The following is an 18,219-nucleotide window of genomic DNA, read 5'->3' on the forward strand; positions in this document are numbered from 1 at the left end:
TATGACATCTTAATAGTAATTCACAAAGGCATTTACCATTATAGTAAAAAGCATATGGATACATAATACAGAGTTTCCTTAATTTTGGAATAATGTAAAAAATGTAGTAAGCAATTGTGTGTAGCATATTTTGCACAATGTATCAGAGAAATCAGTGATCATGAATATTCTCTGTTTTGTTTCCTCCTCCAGTCCCGTAGATGTCACTCACACACTCAGCCAAGGTGGAAAATGTGTAGTTACCGTTGTCGTTGACTGTTTTCTTCTTCATGAGTTTTGGCTGTGCACTCCATGGCGGTGTCCTCCATGGTGTCATTGTAGTGAGGTTGAATATCAAGAAAATAAGAATTAGCTCTTCTTAATCATGACTGGTTACACAGCAGACGAAAAGCTCCGCGTGGAGCAGATTTCAAACCTCAGGAGGAAATGGCTGAAGGACCAAGAGCTCAGTCCCAGAGAGCCCGTGCTGCCAAAGACAGCCCTTGGGCCGGTGGCAAAATTCTGGGCTGGCTTTCTGGAACCGAAGACCCTGTGGAGGCTTTACGTGAGTTCATCATTTTGGCAATTTCATTGTAATATATCAACGAAAAACGCTGTGTGAATTGGATTAAAATGACTAACTAGCTAGCGTGTGTAATAGCTACGTGCTATGTTTTTGTTTTGAGACGTCGGTGTTACTGTTTACTAGCTAGCCTAGCCAGTTGCATGGGTCGTCACTAGTTACCATAGCCACATAGTTGCATGCTGACGCTCGTGACAGACAAGTTGAGTGGTATTCTCATGCTTGGTGTGATGCCAGTCGTTATCTGTGCCACTGCCAACCTGAATGTAACATAGCTACTAGTAGTTGTACCGAAAAACTGCATCAACTGTTGTCAGCAAGAAATCAACAAAACCTGTTAACATTTGTGACATACGTCCCCTTTGTGTTGCTCTCTTTCCAGACCTACAAAGTCTACACTGGTGGAGTGTTCGCCTTGACCCGGTTGCTGATCCCTGCCTGGGTTGTGCATTATTACGTGAAGTATCATGTTGCTGTAAGTTCAATCAATCCGACACCAACAATACTGTTCTCCTTTCATTCATGTACTAATGTTGTTGTTTGGGAAACCTGTTCCTGGAGTGTTAGAGGATTTTGGCCCAACCAGACACCACCTGGATTCTTCCAACCACCTCACGGGCCTAATTGGTTAAATTCAAAACACCAGGCCTCCCAGGTCTAAATCAAACACGAAATGCCAGGCTGTCACTCCAAAATCAGCATTCCTAATGCTTATCCCTGACTACTGCCTAGACAGACTGGTCTTGATTTAAAAGGCTGAGACCTAATGGTCACGAGGACTGATAATGTGTTTGACCTTGACTATTCAAAGTTTATTGTGCTCTGATTTATGAAATGTTACTATACAGTAGTGGATTGTAGTTTTTAGCCTTGTGTGTTGGTGTTCATTCACTATACCTGCTCTATTGAAAGTTGTATCATGCATGTGTCATAGAGTCTTCAATTCAATCTAAAACATTGACCTGTCCTGCTTGTGTGTTTGTCACAGAAAAGGCCCTATGGCATCGTGGAGCTGAAGCCCAGACTGTTCCCTGTAAGTACATCTCATATGTTGTTATAGGAACACGATGAAGCCTAGTCTTGGATGAAAAAGCACATACAATGAAGAATCTCCATTGTAAGTGCTTTTTAGTCCAGACTACGATTAATCTGTGTCTGTAAACTGTCTCTTAGTGTTACAGTGGATTCACTGTCCACTGGGCAAAAACAGGTTGAAACATACATTGTTTCCATGTCATTTCAACCGAAAAATGCAAATGTCAACATGGAAAACTAATTGGTTTTGCAAAAGTCATTAATGTAAGGGAATTTAGTATTTTTTTCACCCAACTTTTAACCTAAATGACTGCGTGACATTTTTGGTTGATTTCACATTGAATTCATATTAGTTGACAACTCAACCAAATGTAAATAAACAAGTAGATGTTGAACTGCCATCTGTACCCAGTGGGTGGGCAGAAGGGTTGGGTTAAATACAGAAGATACATTTCAGTTCAACACATTTCAGTTGAACAACTGACTAGGTATCCCCCTTTCCCTTTCCTTTTGTATTGATGTATATCAAGGTGGCGCCGACAGAGAGGGTCGCCTCACTTCTAGTCCTTAGGAACTTTGCCGTGTTTTGTTTTTTATGTATTATTTCTTACATTGTTAGCCCAGAAAATCTTAAGTGTTATTACATACAGCCGGGAAGAACTACTGGATATCAGACTTAGATGTGTGTGTATTAGGTTTTGTTGTGGAATTGTTAGATTACTTGTTAGATATTGCTGCATTGTCGGAACTAGAAGCACAAGCATTTCGCTACATTTGCAGTAACATCTGCTAACCATGTGTATATGTGACCAATAAAATGTGATTTATTGCTTATAGATTTATTTACAAATGCATGTGACACAATGGTGCACTTTGGCAGTTTACAGTAAAGAACTGAATTGCAGTGTAGCTTATATATAAACTGCACTGTAATTGTGGCCTACTACGGTAATACAAAATCATGTATTTTAGCAGATGCTTTTATCCAAAGCGACTTACAGTCATGCGTGCATACATTTTACATATGGGCAGTCCTGGTAATTGAACCCACTACCCTGGCGTTACAATAGTCATGCTCTACCAACTGAGCTACAAAAGCCCTGGATTCCCAGACAGCTTTCCTAGACCTTGTAATGAAAGAGTAGGGACATCTAGCAACTGACTCTTTCATTATCTGTTAATTTTCCCTGTCTGTGTTCAGGGCGACACCATCTTGGAGACGGGAGAGGTTGTTCCAGACCTCCCAGAGAGCCATGGTCACCACTGAAGAAGACACAGTTGAGAGAATTACACAATGTCTTTTTGTCCCTGCCCTGTTGTAAAAACGTTATGTATATGTCATTAAATAATATTTACAATATTAATACATGTCAGAGATGTATATTTGGACAAGAATGTGGGGGAAAGAGTGCTGCATTTATTTGAGTAATTCAGATCTGGTGTTTCAATCAAGTTTTATTATTCACATGCGTTGAATACGACAGGTGTAGACCTTACAGTGAAATGCTTACTTATGAGCCCTTAACCAACAATGCAGTTTAAAAAAAATACGGATAAGAAATAAAAGTAACAATTAATTAAAGAGCAGCAGTAAAATAACAATAGTGAGAATATACAGGGGTGTACTGGTTAGTTGAGGTAATATGTACATGTAGGTAGAGTTATTAAAGTGACTATGCATAGATGATAACAACAGAGAGTAGCAGTGGTGTAAAAGAGGGGGGGCAATGCAAAAAGTCCAGGTAGCCATTTGATTAGGTGTTCAGGAGTGTTATGGCTTGGGGATAGAAGCTTCTTGTACCTAAACTTGGTGCTCTGGTACTGCTTGCTGTGCGAGAGCAGAGAGAAGTCTGACTAGGGTGGCTGGAGTCATTGACAATTTTTAGGGCCCTCCTGATATAGAGGTCCTGGATGGCAGGAAGCTTGGCCTCAGTGATGTACTGGGCTGTTCGCACTACCCTCTGTTTAAATGTTTATTATAATAGCTTTGCAAACGATTTGACACAAGTAACCAAGAGTGTAACCAAACTCACATTCATAGTTGATGTTTGTATATTATGGATGGCTATGGTTTATTAGTACCCCACTGTCTAATGTATGTCCATATTACGTTTATTTCCAGCTAATTCATCTTCTGTGTTAAAAGTTACTGACAATAGGTGGCGCACGAGACCATAAAAAAAGTACTTCATTCCAAAACGGAAGGTGAACATCCTCCAGTATACCATAATCCTTTGCGTTTAAAAAAAATGTAGCATTACATCACGGTATGAAACAGGAGGCCAACTCCGAAGAGTGGTAAAAAACTAAAATAATTTATTTTAGTACACATGGAAATAATGAAATATGAAAAGATTATATGAGAGGTCTTGAGTGTTGTCGCCGACAGGATTCCTAGACATTTGCCTCGGATCCCCGGCTTTTTGTTTTTGGTAAGCAAAGGGACGAAAGATGGCTAACTGAAAGCTATTTTGCTAATTTACCCAAGCAGTCATTCATCACAATTCAGACTCACAAACATGTCATGAATACATAATTACTTGTCAGAATTATCGGTCAGAGATTGGGGCCAAAGTCAACCATTATGAGTGTTGACTGTCCAACCCTAGATGAGTCAGAACAGCTACCGTAGCTGCTAATGTTATCTATCGAGCTAGCTAACGTTAACCTTACCAAGTAAAATACACGGTCAAGTAATATAACGTTACATGGGAAGTTATTGGGCTTTATTATAATTTCACAAATGTGGTGGGGTAATTGTAAGATTCTGTTGAAATTGCTTGACCCTCATTTTGCGATCTATGGTCATGGTAATGGTATGGTAAATGGCTCTGACACAATCTTTATATTATTATAGTTTTCTGATTATGTAACACATTGGATAATGACAAGATGTTTAGATGCTCGTCTTACAAAATTCTTCCCTGTTTGCATTAATACCTTTAAAATGATTTGTAAGGGTGTGTTGATGAATGAGTTGTCTCTGCATCTGCCAATGGGCCTAGCTAGTCACAGTATATTACAGAAAATAAAGTTTGAACAAAGTCAGTGCTGTGTTGTGTCCCTTCTTTATTGAAAACACTGTTTAACACGAGGGAATATTTTCTTCCCTAGACTATCACTATGGCAGCAGCAAAGATGACCTTACGGCTACGCAAGAAGAGTGCCCCGGACAAGACCTCTGATGTTTTGTCTGCCGAGGCGTCTCCAGACTCTAAGTGCCCCATCTGTCTGGACCGATTCAACAACATGGCCTACCTCGATCTCTGCTTGCACAAGTTCTGCTTCCGCTGCATCCACGAGTGGTCCAAGAACAAAGCCGAGTGCCCGCTATGCAAGCAGCCATTCAACTCTATCTATCACAGTATACAATCAGAGAAGGACTTCAAGAAGTATGACCTGCGGCCCACGGAGAACGGTTCCTTTGGGAGTTTCGCAGGGGAACGGTTCCGCTACCGCACCACGCTGACGGGGGCGCGTCGGCAGGACCAGAGAAGAACATCCCCTCCCCCCGACAACGGGGTCATGTTCGAGGCCCTAACGGGGGCTTCCCCCCCTCCTCGGCAGGACCGAGGCCTCCGTCGCATGATGGCGCGCCTGGCAGCCAGGAGGCGGGCAGAGAGCGAGGGCCGGACTGTGCGCAGCCTCCGTGAGCAGGAGATGATCAAGTTCAGACGGGCGCTCTACCGGCGAGGGGTGCGAGTGCGGAGCGTGCGGGACGGCGGTCGTTCCCGGGACATCTCGACGGAGTTCTTCCAGAGGAACCCGGCCTGCTTGCACCGCCTGTTGCCCTGGCTGAAGAGAGAGCTGGTGGTGCTGTACGGCGCTCACGGCTCCCTGGTCAACATCGTGCAGCACATTATCATGTCCCGCATCACCCGCTATGACATGGAGGACCAGGCCATCCAGGAGGAGCTGCAGCCCTTCCTCCAGGCCCGCACCGATCACTTCCTGCACGAGTTTGTCAACTTCGCCCGAGCACCCTTCAACATGGAGGCCTACGACCAGCATGCCGTCTACGACTGCCCTGCGCCGTCCTCGGACGAGGGCAGCAGCTCCAACTCCTCGGTGATTGCCATCTCTGAGGATGAGGAGGAGGGCGATTCTGTTGAGCTGGACCCCCCGGGGGACCCCATGTCTGGGGGCGCCCTGAGCCAGTCAACATGGGACGACGAGACACCCGGACCTTCGTACTCCACAACAGAACCCACCAGGGCCCTGCTGCTATCAATCAGAGACTCGGACTCAGAAAGCAGTGTGGGGGAGGAGTGCGGAGCAGTGTCACAGCCAAAGGCCCCTCGCCTGACTGCGGACTCTGCTTGGGTGAAAACCGACAAGGACGGACCGGCGTGTACCTCCTCTGGCGATGACGATTGCATCATCGTGGGCTTTGTAAAACCCCTTGCTGAAAGGACTCCGGAGCTGGTCAAGCTGTCCTCTGACTCAGAGGAGTCTGTTCTGGAGGAGATCAAAGACGAAGTGCCCAGGCTGCCTCAACACATCCGCTTCACCAGCCTTAGCCCCGCCTCCTCTCAAGGCCAATGTCCTGGGAAGGCAGAGGGGGTGGAAAGGAAGCAAGATGTATCGTGCTCCAAGGAGAGACGTAACACCTCTCCCTCAATTAGACGTGAGACATCATCCAGTAAGTCAGCAAGCAAAAATAGAGGACAAACTGAGAAAGACGGCAGGAGATGTCACAGTCGAGATAGATCTAGAGAGAGGCCACGGTCGAGAAGCAGAGACCGGAGGAGGAGGTCCAGGAGCGCCGACCGCAGCCGCTCGACCAAGAGCCCGGCCATCTCCATCAACAGCGACAGCACTCTGTCCAGAGGCAGGAGGCAGTCACGCTCCCAAAGCCGCGACCGCTCCCACACTAAATGGGAGAAGAAGAGGGACAATAAAGATGGCAGCCGATCAGGCCGCAGCCACGACTCATCGTCGCACTCCTATCACTGGCACTACTACAGCCGGGAGAGTGAGAGGGACAGCAGTGCCACGCTCTACACAGAGAGGAGGTCCTACTACTCCAGCTCACACAGGAACATCGATTGCAGGTCCCCATCCCCGAGCCAGAGTCCGGATTCCCACCGGCGGGATAAGAGGCGCTCCAGAAGTCGTTCCAGCACCTGTTCGCCGTCCGGCGCTCACAGGAAGTCTCGTCACGAGAAGCCCAGCGGGAAGAGAAAGTACAAATCGAGACACCTGGAGGAACCTGCCCCCAAAGACCAGTCCTCCAAAGCCCTCGACGAGCCTCCCTCCTCCACCACCTCGTTCAATGTGAAAGACAAGAAGAAGAGCAAAGAGAAGCGTCACAGGAAGTCCAAGGAGAAGTCGGGGGGGAAGAGGAGCAGGAGCCTCAGCGTGGAGATCATCTATGAGGGCAGCTCCTCGGAGCAAACCAGGAAGCACCAGAAGAAGAAGAAGAAGCACAAGAAGAAGGGCAAGAGGCACAGGAGCAAAGAGCGCACAGGGTCCAGGAAACACTCACCCACTGTCATCACCATAGACAGCGACAGTGACCAACATACTGCCGCAGGCGCTAACGATGCTAACCACACCTGCCCGGTAAGCAGCAGCACTAGCAACAGCGTGCTAGCGCCTAGCACAACCACCACCACAGGCAACCCTGCAGACTCTGGCCTGCTGGAGTCCATGTTACAAGACTGGGAACAGCAGATTCCACCTGTGGGTCTGGACAGTGGAGTGTTGGAGGCGGAGCCTCCTCTAAATGCTGCTGCTGCTACTGACACACCCACACATAGTGAGGGGGTTCTGTCCCAATCTGCCTCTGCGGATGAGGCAAACTCTCATAGTCCTTCAAATGACAACACAAGTAATTTTTTGGAAGAATCATAATGCTGGCCCCGGTATGTAGGAAGACATTTCATTTACCTTTAAAAGTTAATTTTACACATCACTATGTAGGATATTTGATATGTACTGTTCTGCCAAAAGGTGCTCTTTCATTTGGGATGTGCCACTTTGCTGTATGAGGTATACAAAAAAAAGGGGGTCAAAGATTGGGTTTTATTTGTCTTATTTACAGTGACTGTCTGTAAGGCCTACATTTAAAAAGTATTTGTATAAAATACTTCAACTAATTTCTTATCAGTCATTAATTTCTATGCATCAATCTCAGGGATAACATGGGCTATAAAGCTGATGTAGCTTGTACTGTTGTGTTGAAACCAAACCTTTTCTACCTGCTGCTCATGTAGTCTGATGGAAAACTGCTCTTTATACTAGCCAATAAATCAATATGGGAAAAACTGTTGTAACTGTGGAGTTGTAAATAGTAATAAATGTTTCTAAACTGAAATCAACAGCTGATATGATCTCCTCCTGAATAAGTCAGCATTGGCCAGTGGCTCTTAGTTGGAGGCCACATATGTAATGGTTACTGCCTGAGTGTGCATCCTTTCATGTGGATGGCATGAGAGTTCTAGACCCTTACAGATGCTACTACGATTAAGATGCTAACACGTTACTCAAGCTGATTCTAGTGTGATAAATGAACATCAACTTGCCAGTGGTGCAATAACAAAATTATTGATAGTAAGAAGTATCATGTGTTTATGTCCCCATTAGATTAGGCTTCTTATCTGAGTGGCTGCTTTTCATTTGAGATGTGATAAGATGATGCTAAGCTGTAGGGACAAGACTACAGTGGTGATTTTAGCATGGACATTTTTAGATTCATGTCAGCAAAGACACAACACTAAACAATACATTAATTGCACTATAACGGCAACAAGCGGTGCCCACAAACTGTTAGAGTTTACATAAAGCTGTCCCAACAGCAGAGCTTTCTTTTCAGCACTAACCACCGCTACACCTGGCTATCAGCGGAGCCTTGTCTGGCAGCGAAACAGCTCATTCAGCCTCATTTACTGCCTTTTTTAAAAAACATGACTGATATGGCTGACTTGATTAAACAAATGTGGTTTCTACTGACAATTGAGATGTACAAACTGTGGCATAAGGGAACGATGAGCGGATACGAGGCATTATGTAATTTCGATTAAGACATTAATGAGCGTCATAGACGGACGTGGTCAATATAACTATGTGTTCAGCACTTTTGAAATGTACAGCAACATAATGCAGAACATGGGCTGCTCTTACAGTATTTCCCTGGTACACCAAGTCAGAACCGTAGGATAAATAAAGGGGACATATAAGCAAACGATGAAACCTCTTACAATATTAGATGATGACATTTCTCAAAAACAGGTTATAGGCTACATGTGCAGCACCACCGAGTCAGAACAGTAACGTTAGGTGAAATTAGACCAAATTATTAGGGTGAGGCACATGGGCTACTAACAGCTTACTACACAATATACACTTAGTATTACTTTCTTAGCTACAGTATACATAACTCCCTTGCATATTACATAATTTATGCAGCAGCATACAAGACATTTTTGGACTCGCCTCGGCTTGTGATGTGCTCACTTAAACATGAAGGTGGCGCGGCTGTCCTTTTTGGGCAAATTTTGTCATCAAAGTTTGGCATTTTCTGGATTTATGGTAGGAACTCTGGGGGGGGGGGACACAGCCGCTCCATTGAATAGCAGGCTAGTGGTTACTTTGCATTGCTTGCAGTTAGCCACTGATTCCTTCCAAACGACTCATTGTTGAATTTGCTATTCCCAACTTGTGTAATTTTTATGTCCAATGGCCGATGAGCACCGATACATTTTATCTATAATTTCTCTTCACTATTTCTCTTCATATGACAAGGATTAAAAAGGATTTGCCAGTAGATTGTCTACTTGATTCATGATGACTGATATCTAAGACTTTGAAAGTAAGATGTTGACATGATCAATCCAATCAAAGCTACTCTACATATAACATGATTTGATGTAATTTTATCTGTGGCCAATGACCTTGAGCCTTCTTTGAAGGGCACTTGTAATATAACTCCATGGCAGGACCCAAAGGGCTGAAATTTTGGATGTCTACCCTTACTAAGGACTTAAACTTGGTGATGAGGTAGTGTCTCCATGAGTGACAGAACACTGAGCCAATCACGGCGCAATGCTCCTGTCACGAATACCACCGAAGGTGGCTCCCCTTCCTGTTCGGGTGGCGCTCGGCGGTCGTCGTCACCGGTCTACTAGCTGCCACCGATCCCTTTTTCCTTTTCGTTTGTTTTTGTCTAATTGTTTTCACCTGTTCCTTGTTGGGGTTTTGGGATGGGTGTTATTTAAGTTCGTTTAGCCCGCTGGTGTTTGTGCGGGCTTGTTGTTATTTGACGTATGTGGTGTTTGTGTTCTTTTGGGTTTTCGCTGTCCGGGTTTTTTAGTAACTATGGTTTTGGGTTTGTAGCACCTGTGTTTTGGGCTTCACCCATGTTTTTAACTGGTTACTAGCCGAAAGGACATGAAAGCGTTTTTCCCGTCAACCTTCTGCTCTCTGCGTCTGACTCCACACCCATCACGCTCCAGACGTTACAGAAGCCCGCACCACGATATGGAGTCAGCAGGAGCAGCGACCACCCCTCTCCCTACGATGGAGGAGAGAGTCCTTCGTCATACGTCCATCCTCCATCGCATCGGATCAGCGATGGATCAAATGATGGAGAGGATGGACCGTTGGGAGAGGAGTGGTCTCCCTACTACCCCACCTACCCTCCCACCAGCAACTCTACCATCTCCTCCAGCGGGATCCGGTGCCAGCGCTCTGCGTATCACGCCTCCGAGGGAGTACGTTGGAGCGGCGACGGGGTGCCAGGGTAGAGCCCTGGAGTGGGCCAATGCCGTCTGGAACGGGCCCGACTCAGCGAAGGGCCACTACCCGGAGTTCACCCGCCGTTTCCGGGCCGTGTTCGATCATCCTCCGGAGGGCCGAGCGGCGGGTGAGAGGTTGTTCCGTCTCCGGCAGGGGATGAGGAGCGCGCAGGACTTTGCGCTGGAATTCCGGACTTTAGCCGCTGGAGCGGGGTGGAACCACAGGGCCCTGATAGACCATTACAGGTGTAGCCTAAGAGAGGACGTCCGCAGGGAGCTGGCTTGGATGAGCTGATCGACATGTGCATCCGGCAAGACCATCTGCTGGCTGCTCGCGGACGTTCTGAAAGGGTCCTGTCAGTTCCACCTCCTGGACCTCCCGTTCCCATCCCTATGGAGCTAGGGGGGGGGGGCTGCATCTAGGGAGACCGGAGGAGGAGGCTCCTCCTGTACCCATTGTGGCCGGAGAGGGCACACTTCCGGTCGGTGCTGGAGGAGTCCATCTGGGAGTCGAGAGGGCAGGCAGAACACTCCTCGGTCACCCCAGGTGAGTGAGCACCACACTCTCCCAAAGCCTCCTGTTGGTCACATGTTTTTGTTAATTTGTTTTCTGAAGTTTTTCCCCTCTCTCCAGCATAAGGGCTAGTCGATTCAGGCGCAGCGGGGAGTTTTATAGATCGCGGACTCGCTCAGAGGTTGAGGATTCCGTTAGTGAAGGTAGACCCCCCTTTCCCCGTGCACTACTTAGATAGTCGACCATTAGGGTCAGGGCTGGTCAGGGAGGCCACGATTCCTCTGGAGATGATTACGCAGGGGAATCATAAGGAGCGGATTAGTCTGTTCCTTATCGATTCACCTGCATTTCCGGTGGTGCTGGGGATTCCCTGGCTGGCTATTCACAATCCTAGGCTTTTGTGGAAACGGGGAGCTCTCCAGGGGTGGTCTGATGAGTGTTCAGGCTGGTGTTTAGGAGTTTCCATCGGTGCGACAACGGTGGAGAGTCCAGACCAGGTTTCCACCGTGCGCATTCCTGCTGAGTATGCCGATTTGGCTATCGCCTTCAGTAAAAATAAGGCGACACTATTAACACCTCATCGACAGGGGGATTGCGTGATAAACCTCCAGGTAAACGCTGCACTCCCCAGGAGTCACGTGTATCCTTTATCCCAGGAGGAGATGTTGGCTATGGAGACATATGTCACGGAAGCCCTGGGACAGGGGTACATTCGGCCCTCCATGTCACCAGTCTCCTCGAGTTTCTTTTTCGTGAAGAAAAAGGATGGTGGTTTACGTCCGTGTATTGATTATCGAGGTCTAAATTCCATCACTGTGGGTTTCAGTTATCCACTACCTCTCATCGCTACGGCGGTGGAATCATTTCACGGGGCGCAATTCTTCACGAAACTGGACCTCAGGAGCGCGTATAATCTGGTGCGTATTCGGGAGGGAGATGAATGGAAAACCGCGTTTAGTACCACATCTGGCCATTATGAATACCTCGTCATGCCGTACGGGTTAAAGAATGCTCCAGCCATCTTTCCATCCTTTGTTGATGAGATTCTCAGAGACCTGCACGGACAGGGTGTAGTGGTGTATATTGACGACATCTTGATTTACTCCGCTACACGCGCCGCGCATGTGTCTCTGGTACGCAAGGTTCTTGGGCGATTGCTTGACATGACCTGTACGTGAAGGAGGAGAAATGTGAGTTTTCCAAACGAGCCGTTTCCTTCCTGGGTTATCGCATTTCCACCTCGGGGGTGGTAATGGAGGGTGACCGCGTCAAGGCCGTGCGTTATTGGCCGACTCCGACCACGATAAAGGAGGTGCAGCGGTTTTTAGGGTTTGCCAATTACTACCGGAGGTTTATCCGGGGCTTTGGTCAGGTAGCGGCTCCTATTACCTCACTGCTGAAGGTGGGGCCGGTGCGTTTGCAGTGGTCAGCAGAGGCGGACGGAGCTTTCCGTCGTTTGAAGGCGCTGTTTACCGACGCGCCAGTGTTGGCCCATCCGGACCCTTCTTTGGCATTCATCGTAGAGGTGGACACATCCGAGGCTGGGGTTGGAGCGGTGCTCTCACAGCGCTCGGGTACGCCACCGAAGCTCCGCCCCTGTGCTTTATTTTCAAAGAAGCTCGGGCCAGCGGAGCGGAATTATGATGTGGGGGATAGGGAGCTGTTGGCCATGGTTAAGGCCCTGAAGGTGTGGAGACACTGGCTTGAGGGGGCTAAGCACCCTTTCCTCATCTGGACTGACCACCGTAACCTGGAGTACATCTGATCAGCTAGGAGACTGAATCCTCGTCAGGCAAGGTGGGCCATGTATTTCACCCGATTTCTTTTTACAATCTCGTATCGACCAGGTTCCCTCAATACTAAGGCCGATGTGCTGTCCCGCCTAATGACACTGATGACGGTCCATCGATCCTACTCCCATCATTCCGGCTGCCAAGCTGGTAGCACCGGTAGTATGGGAGGTGGACGCGGACATCGAGCGGGTACTAAGGGAGGAACCTGCGCCTCCACAGTGCGCGGAGGGTCGTAGGTACGTGCCGCTCGCTGTTCGTGATCAATTGATTCGGTGGGCTCATAGTCTACCCTCGTCAGGTCACCCGGGTATTTCGAGGACGGTGCGAGGTCTTAGAGGGAAGTACTGGTGGCCTACCTTGTTGAGAGACGTGCGCTTCTATGTCTCCTCCTGTTCGGTGTGCGCCCAGAGTAAGGCTCCTAGGCACTTGCCACGGGGGGAATTACAACCCCTCCCCGTTCCACAACGGCCGTGGTCCCATTTATCGGTTGATTTTCTTACGGATCTTCCCCTGTCTCAGGGGAATACGACGATCCTGGTCGTTGTGGATCGGTTCTCGAAGTCCTGCCGTCTTATCCCTTTGCCCGGTCTCCCTACGGCCCTACAGACTGCGGAGGCACTGTTCACCCATGTCGTCCGGCACTATGGGGTGCCCGAGGATATCGTTTCTGATCGGGGTCCCCAGTTTACGTCACGAGTATGGAAGGCGTTTATGGAGCGTCTGGGGGTCTCGGTCAGCCTGACCTCGAGGTATCACCCGGAGAGTAATGGGCAGGTGGAAAGAGTGAACCAGGAGGTGGGTAGGTTTCTGAGGTCGTATTGCCAGGACCGGCCAGGGGAGTGGGCGAGATACATCCCCTGGGCTGAAATGGCCCAGAACTCACTAAGCCACTCCTCTACCAACATGTCACCGTTTGAGTGCGTGTTAGGGTACCAGCCAGTTCTGGCACCATGGCATCAGAGCCAGACTGAGGCTCCTGCGGTGGAGGAGTGGGTGCAGCGCTCTAAGGATACCTGGAAAGCCGCCCAGGAGTCATTGCGTCAGGCGAGTGGACGGCCGAAGAGGAGTGCTGACCGTCACCGCAGTGAGGCCCCCGTATTTGCACCGGGGGACAGGGTCTGGCTCTCGACCCGAAACCTGCCCCTCCGCCTGCCCTGCCGGAAGCTGGGTCCGCAGTGTGTAGGGCCATTTAAAGTCCTGAGGAGAATAAACAAGGTGTGTTATCGATTGTTACTCACTTCGTATTATCGTATTAACCCCTCGTTTCATGTGTCTCTCCTCAGGCCGGTGGTAGCTGGTCCCATGCAGGAAGGTGAGGTTCCGGAGGTCCCTCCGCCCCCTCTGGACATGGAGGGGTTCCCCGGCGTACACGATACGGGCCATTCTGGACTCGAGACGCCGGGTGAGGGGCCTGCAGTACCTCGTGGACTGGGAGGGGTACGGGCCGGAGGAGAGGTGCTGGGTCCCGGTGGGGGATATATTGGATCCCACTATGCTAAGGGAGTTTCATCGCCTCCATCCGGATCGCCCTGTGCCTCGCCCCCCGGGCTGTCCCCGAGGCCGGTGTCGGCGCGCTGCGGGGGCCGCGCGTCAGGGGGGGGGGGTTACTGTCACGAATACCACCGAAGGTGGCTCCCTTTCCTGTTCGGGTGGCGCTCGGCGGTCGTCGTCACCGGTCTACTAGCTGCCACCGATCCCTTTTCGTTTGTTTTTGTCTAATTGTTTTCACCTGTTCCTTGTTGGGGTTTTGGGATGGGTGTTATTTAAGTTCGTTTAGCCCGCTGGTGTTTGTGTTCTTTTGGGTTTTCGCTGTCCGGGTTTTTTAGTAACTATGGTTTTGGGTTTGTTGCACCTGTGTTTTGGGCTTCACCCATGTTTTTAACTGGTTACTAGCCGAAAGGACATTAAAGCGTTTTTCCCGTCAACCGTCTGCTCTCTGCGTCTGACTCCACACCCATCACTCTCCAGACATTACAGCTCCTATTTTCTGCTGGCTCGCCCCACCACCACAGAAAGCACTGAGCTAGGCTGAAACACCTGCATTTTATAGCTGCCTTACTCAAGAAAACTAAAAAGAGACCATGTGTGTATGCGGCTTTTTTTTACATTGTTTGCAAACTGATATGTGACACGTATGAATGCCAAAATTACATGCAAAACAGGCAAGGCCCCCCCCAATTTTTTTTTTATATATGTATATATATATTTTATTGTAATTTTTGTATTTATTTTTGCAAAAAATGTGGTGCTCACTTGTCCTGAATGACAGGTCGCCACTGCAAGACTAGACCAGGAAACGAAACCTAAATAGGCAAGATTTGCCTGCAGTCAGGAATTGAAACATAAGCGCTAGGTTTCCTAAGCATACGGAGTATTCCTGCATTTGGCAGCAGCAGCAGGTAAGAACGGTCTCATCTGTTTTTCGAGACACTTTAACTTATTACTGGACACTTGGCTATAAAACAACCCCTGTTTACTTAATAAATAAGTCTTTACATGATCGTGTTATAATGCTAGTGTAATAATTCAGCATATTTTGAAATATTATTCAGCCATAACAATTTAGTGTAACAGTCAGCCTTAGGAATGTTCAACTATGTTAACTTACAAATTGTAATTGCAATGTATGTACTTAAATTACAGCTCATTTCAGCAGAGGTGTATTTAACAGCAGTTTGGTTACTATGGATGTTAACCCTGACTCCCCATACTACATCAACTTGCTTGACAGCAAGACTCATCCTGAAGAAAAAAAAGTGTTTTCTTCTTGATATACATCTCAAATAAATATAGAAAAGTTCCCCACATTGTCTGAGTGTGTTTCCCTTTTCCCCTTATAATATCTAATCCGTTAATCAGCAAGATAAAAGGGAAAGTAGCCTTTACTTTTGATTGGTCGTGGCCATCCCCTTGAGAAACTACATTTCGCCAGTACGGGTTATGATTAGGTTTGTGCGCACTTCAAATTAATGATGGTGTTCCTGCCCTACTAATTCCAGATCTCACAAAGGCGGGATAAGTGTTTAACATATCAGCTAACCCAGTGATTTGTATATACACCATTGAGCTAACCAAATAATGTGATTCAGCAATTTGACCATTGGTTGATGCAATGCAACGTCTGTGGATCTATTCGGGCAGGAACACCACCAATACCGGTGAGGGAGAGACTCTTTTCAGTAGCAGGTTAGGATACGGAGGTTAAGGTTAGGGAAAGTGTTAGGGTTAGCTAAAATAATGTCCTAACCTGCTACGAAAATTAATTTGTATCGAAGTTCGGTGAAAAGTGTCCCATGCCTGTGACATCGGGAGAGAATCTCAATTGCATACTCCTCGCGTCCTCTCTCCTCGCCTCCTTTTCAAAACTAATTTGATGAGGTCAGAGGGGCGGGACCTATGACTTTGGTTTAAAGAAGGAGGCGAGGAGAGAGGATGCGAGGAGTATGCAATTGAGATTCTCTCCCAATGTCAACAGGCATGGGACACTTTTCACCGAACTTCGATACGAATTAATTTTTGTAGCAGGTTGAGGAGAATTTATTGAGATTTTCGCATGGTTTGTTCAAGACACCTGGGATCTCTGAAAAAACGAGCTCAGACTGTGACGTCAGTGATCTTCAGAGCGGAGAAGTCGGAGCTCAAGGATGACGCCGTAATTACTAGATGGGATACAGTTATGGTCAATTTGACTTAAAACATTTTGTTGTTGCATTTAGCCAACCCTAACCCTTTTCCTAACGATCATAACCTGCTACGTTAATTATCCTAACCTGCTGCTTAGGTTCTCCAAAACCTGCTATGAAAATACAATTTTGAGAAAGGCTGTGTCCCTTATAGACAAAACCGGTTGATGCTTGAGTTTCCGACTTCAAATTCCGAGTTGGATGACCGTTCAAAACTATTTTCCCAGTTGGAGTTCATTTTTTTCCTAGTTTCCAGTTTTGAACGCACTTAAATCGGAGATTTCAGAGTTCCGGAATGTTTTGAACAAACCAAGTAGCCTAGCCTATTCCGATCTGACGTTTGAGTTGCGAGTGCGACACCGCTCTGAGTTGAACTGGCAGTCCAAACTTCATGTAAGGTCAACAATTTAAATCATTTATTTGAGCTAAACAGTATAACATATTTGATCGTAATAATGACAGAATTGCTTTTACTTTCATATTCGTTTTCTCTCTTTGTATTTATTTGTGGCCTTGTAACGTTACCTGCAGTATATCTTCATGGCTTGAGTAGGCTAAAGAGAGTAAAACAATTTCGAATAAGGTATTAGGAAAGGGGGATACCTAGTCAGTTGTACAAATGAATGCATTCAACTGAAATGTGTCTTTCGCATTCAATCCAACCCCTCTGAATCAGAGCGATGCGGGGGGCTGCCTTAAATCGACTTCCAAGTCTTCGGCGCCCGGGGATCAGTGGGTTAACTGCCTTGCTCGGGGGCAGAACGACATTGTTACCTTGTCAGCTCAGGGATCCTTTCGGTTATTGGCCCAACACTCTAAACACTAGGCTACCTGCCGTAACGTATTGAGTTAGAAGTGTATGTTTGACAATCTTATAAACGTCCATACGTCTTCTGAAAACAATTAGCCCTATGTTAAATATGAGGGCCAGATCGGTAGTAAAATAAATTACACAAGACATTTAAAATGAAAGTCTAACTTAGGTTGTGCGAACATAACAAAGTCAGTAGTGTTGGACATACAATACTAAAAACACCATAAATCCAACTCCAAGTGATTTACATTTTGTAAATCTGTTCCAAAGAATTTCCCCGCATAATAGAGAGATATAGGCTACAATATGTGATCGTATACAAAAGTAGGCAAGGTTTGAAATTATAATCTTTCAGTAAAATATTATATCTGTTCTTGTTTTCAATTTTCAGTAAACAAATGATTTGTAATCATGTTCCGGCCCCCTGACCAAAAATCGGCCCGCGACTGAATCTATTTTATGATCGCTGACCTAGGTCATAGTACATCAGAATGTATAACCATGATGGTGTAGGCTTATTACATTTTTATGTAATATAAAATTGTTGGCCTTCTAAACAACCGACCCATGGACAATGTGTGCTGCTAGAGAAGAGATATAGCCTAAGGGTTCAGTTAACAACATAAATTAAGGTTTAAGCGAGTTGCACCTGCTGTTTAGTTCAAACTTTACATTTTTATGGGCATCTTGGCCTGCTTGTTTTCATTTAGCTATATTTCCCATTTCAGTGCTCAATGGAAAGCACCGAAAGTGCAGGCACATGTTTCCCAGGTAATCCCCCACTCATACGCACTAAATGCTGCGGGGGATTTGCTGCTACCTTCTGACAGCAACCATCAAACCGAACCCCAGAGACTGGGCTTGGGTATTCAAGATTAGATGATATACCTTTTGTCATGAATATTCATATGTGATCTGTTTCATCTGACATTATGAAATTGATTGTTTTAACCTATATTCCACAATAAATATCCATAGTCTGGAATACCTCCCTATGTTGTCAGTCATGATTGTTTAATAACTGCATTATTGTGCAGGTGGGCTGGAGCACCATAAAGGAGACATTTGTGTGGGTAGAAC

The 18,219-nt window shown here is 46.8% G+C and overlaps 2 protein-coding genes across 2 annotated transcripts; both read left to right on the forward strand.

The window, feature by feature from the left end:
* The first annotated feature begins 258 nt into the window (after positions 1–258).
* Positions 259–2,961, forward strand: ndufb6 (NADH:ubiquinone oxidoreductase subunit B). Its single transcript, XM_055924129.1, has 4 exons — positions 259–544; positions 945–1,037; positions 1,551–1,595; positions 2,799–2,961. Exons 1-4 carry the CDS (start codon positions 365–367, stop codon positions 2,862–2,864), a joined length of 384 nt encoding a protein of 127 aa, XP_055780104.1. The 5' UTR covers positions 259–364; the 3' UTR covers positions 2,865–2,961.
* Positions 2,962–3,064: 103 nt separating this feature from the next.
* Positions 3,065–7,698, forward strand: LOC129855973 (E3 ubiquitin-protein ligase Topors-like). Its single transcript, XM_055924094.1, has 2 exons — positions 3,065–4,029; positions 4,712–7,698. Exon 2 carries the CDS (start codon positions 4,721–4,723, stop codon positions 7,451–7,453), a length of 2,733 nt encoding a protein of 910 aa, XP_055780069.1. The 5' UTR covers positions 3,065–4,029; positions 4,712–4,720; the 3' UTR covers positions 7,454–7,698.
* Positions 7,699–18,219: the final 10,521 nt, after the last annotated feature.

This window comes from Salvelinus fontinalis, chromosome 5 (genome assembly GCF_029448725.1).
Source record: "Salvelinus fontinalis isolate EN_2023a chromosome 5, ASM2944872v1, whole genome shotgun sequence".
Lineage (NCBI taxonomy): Eukaryota > Metazoa > Chordata > Actinopteri > Salmoniformes > Salmonidae > Salvelinus > Salvelinus fontinalis.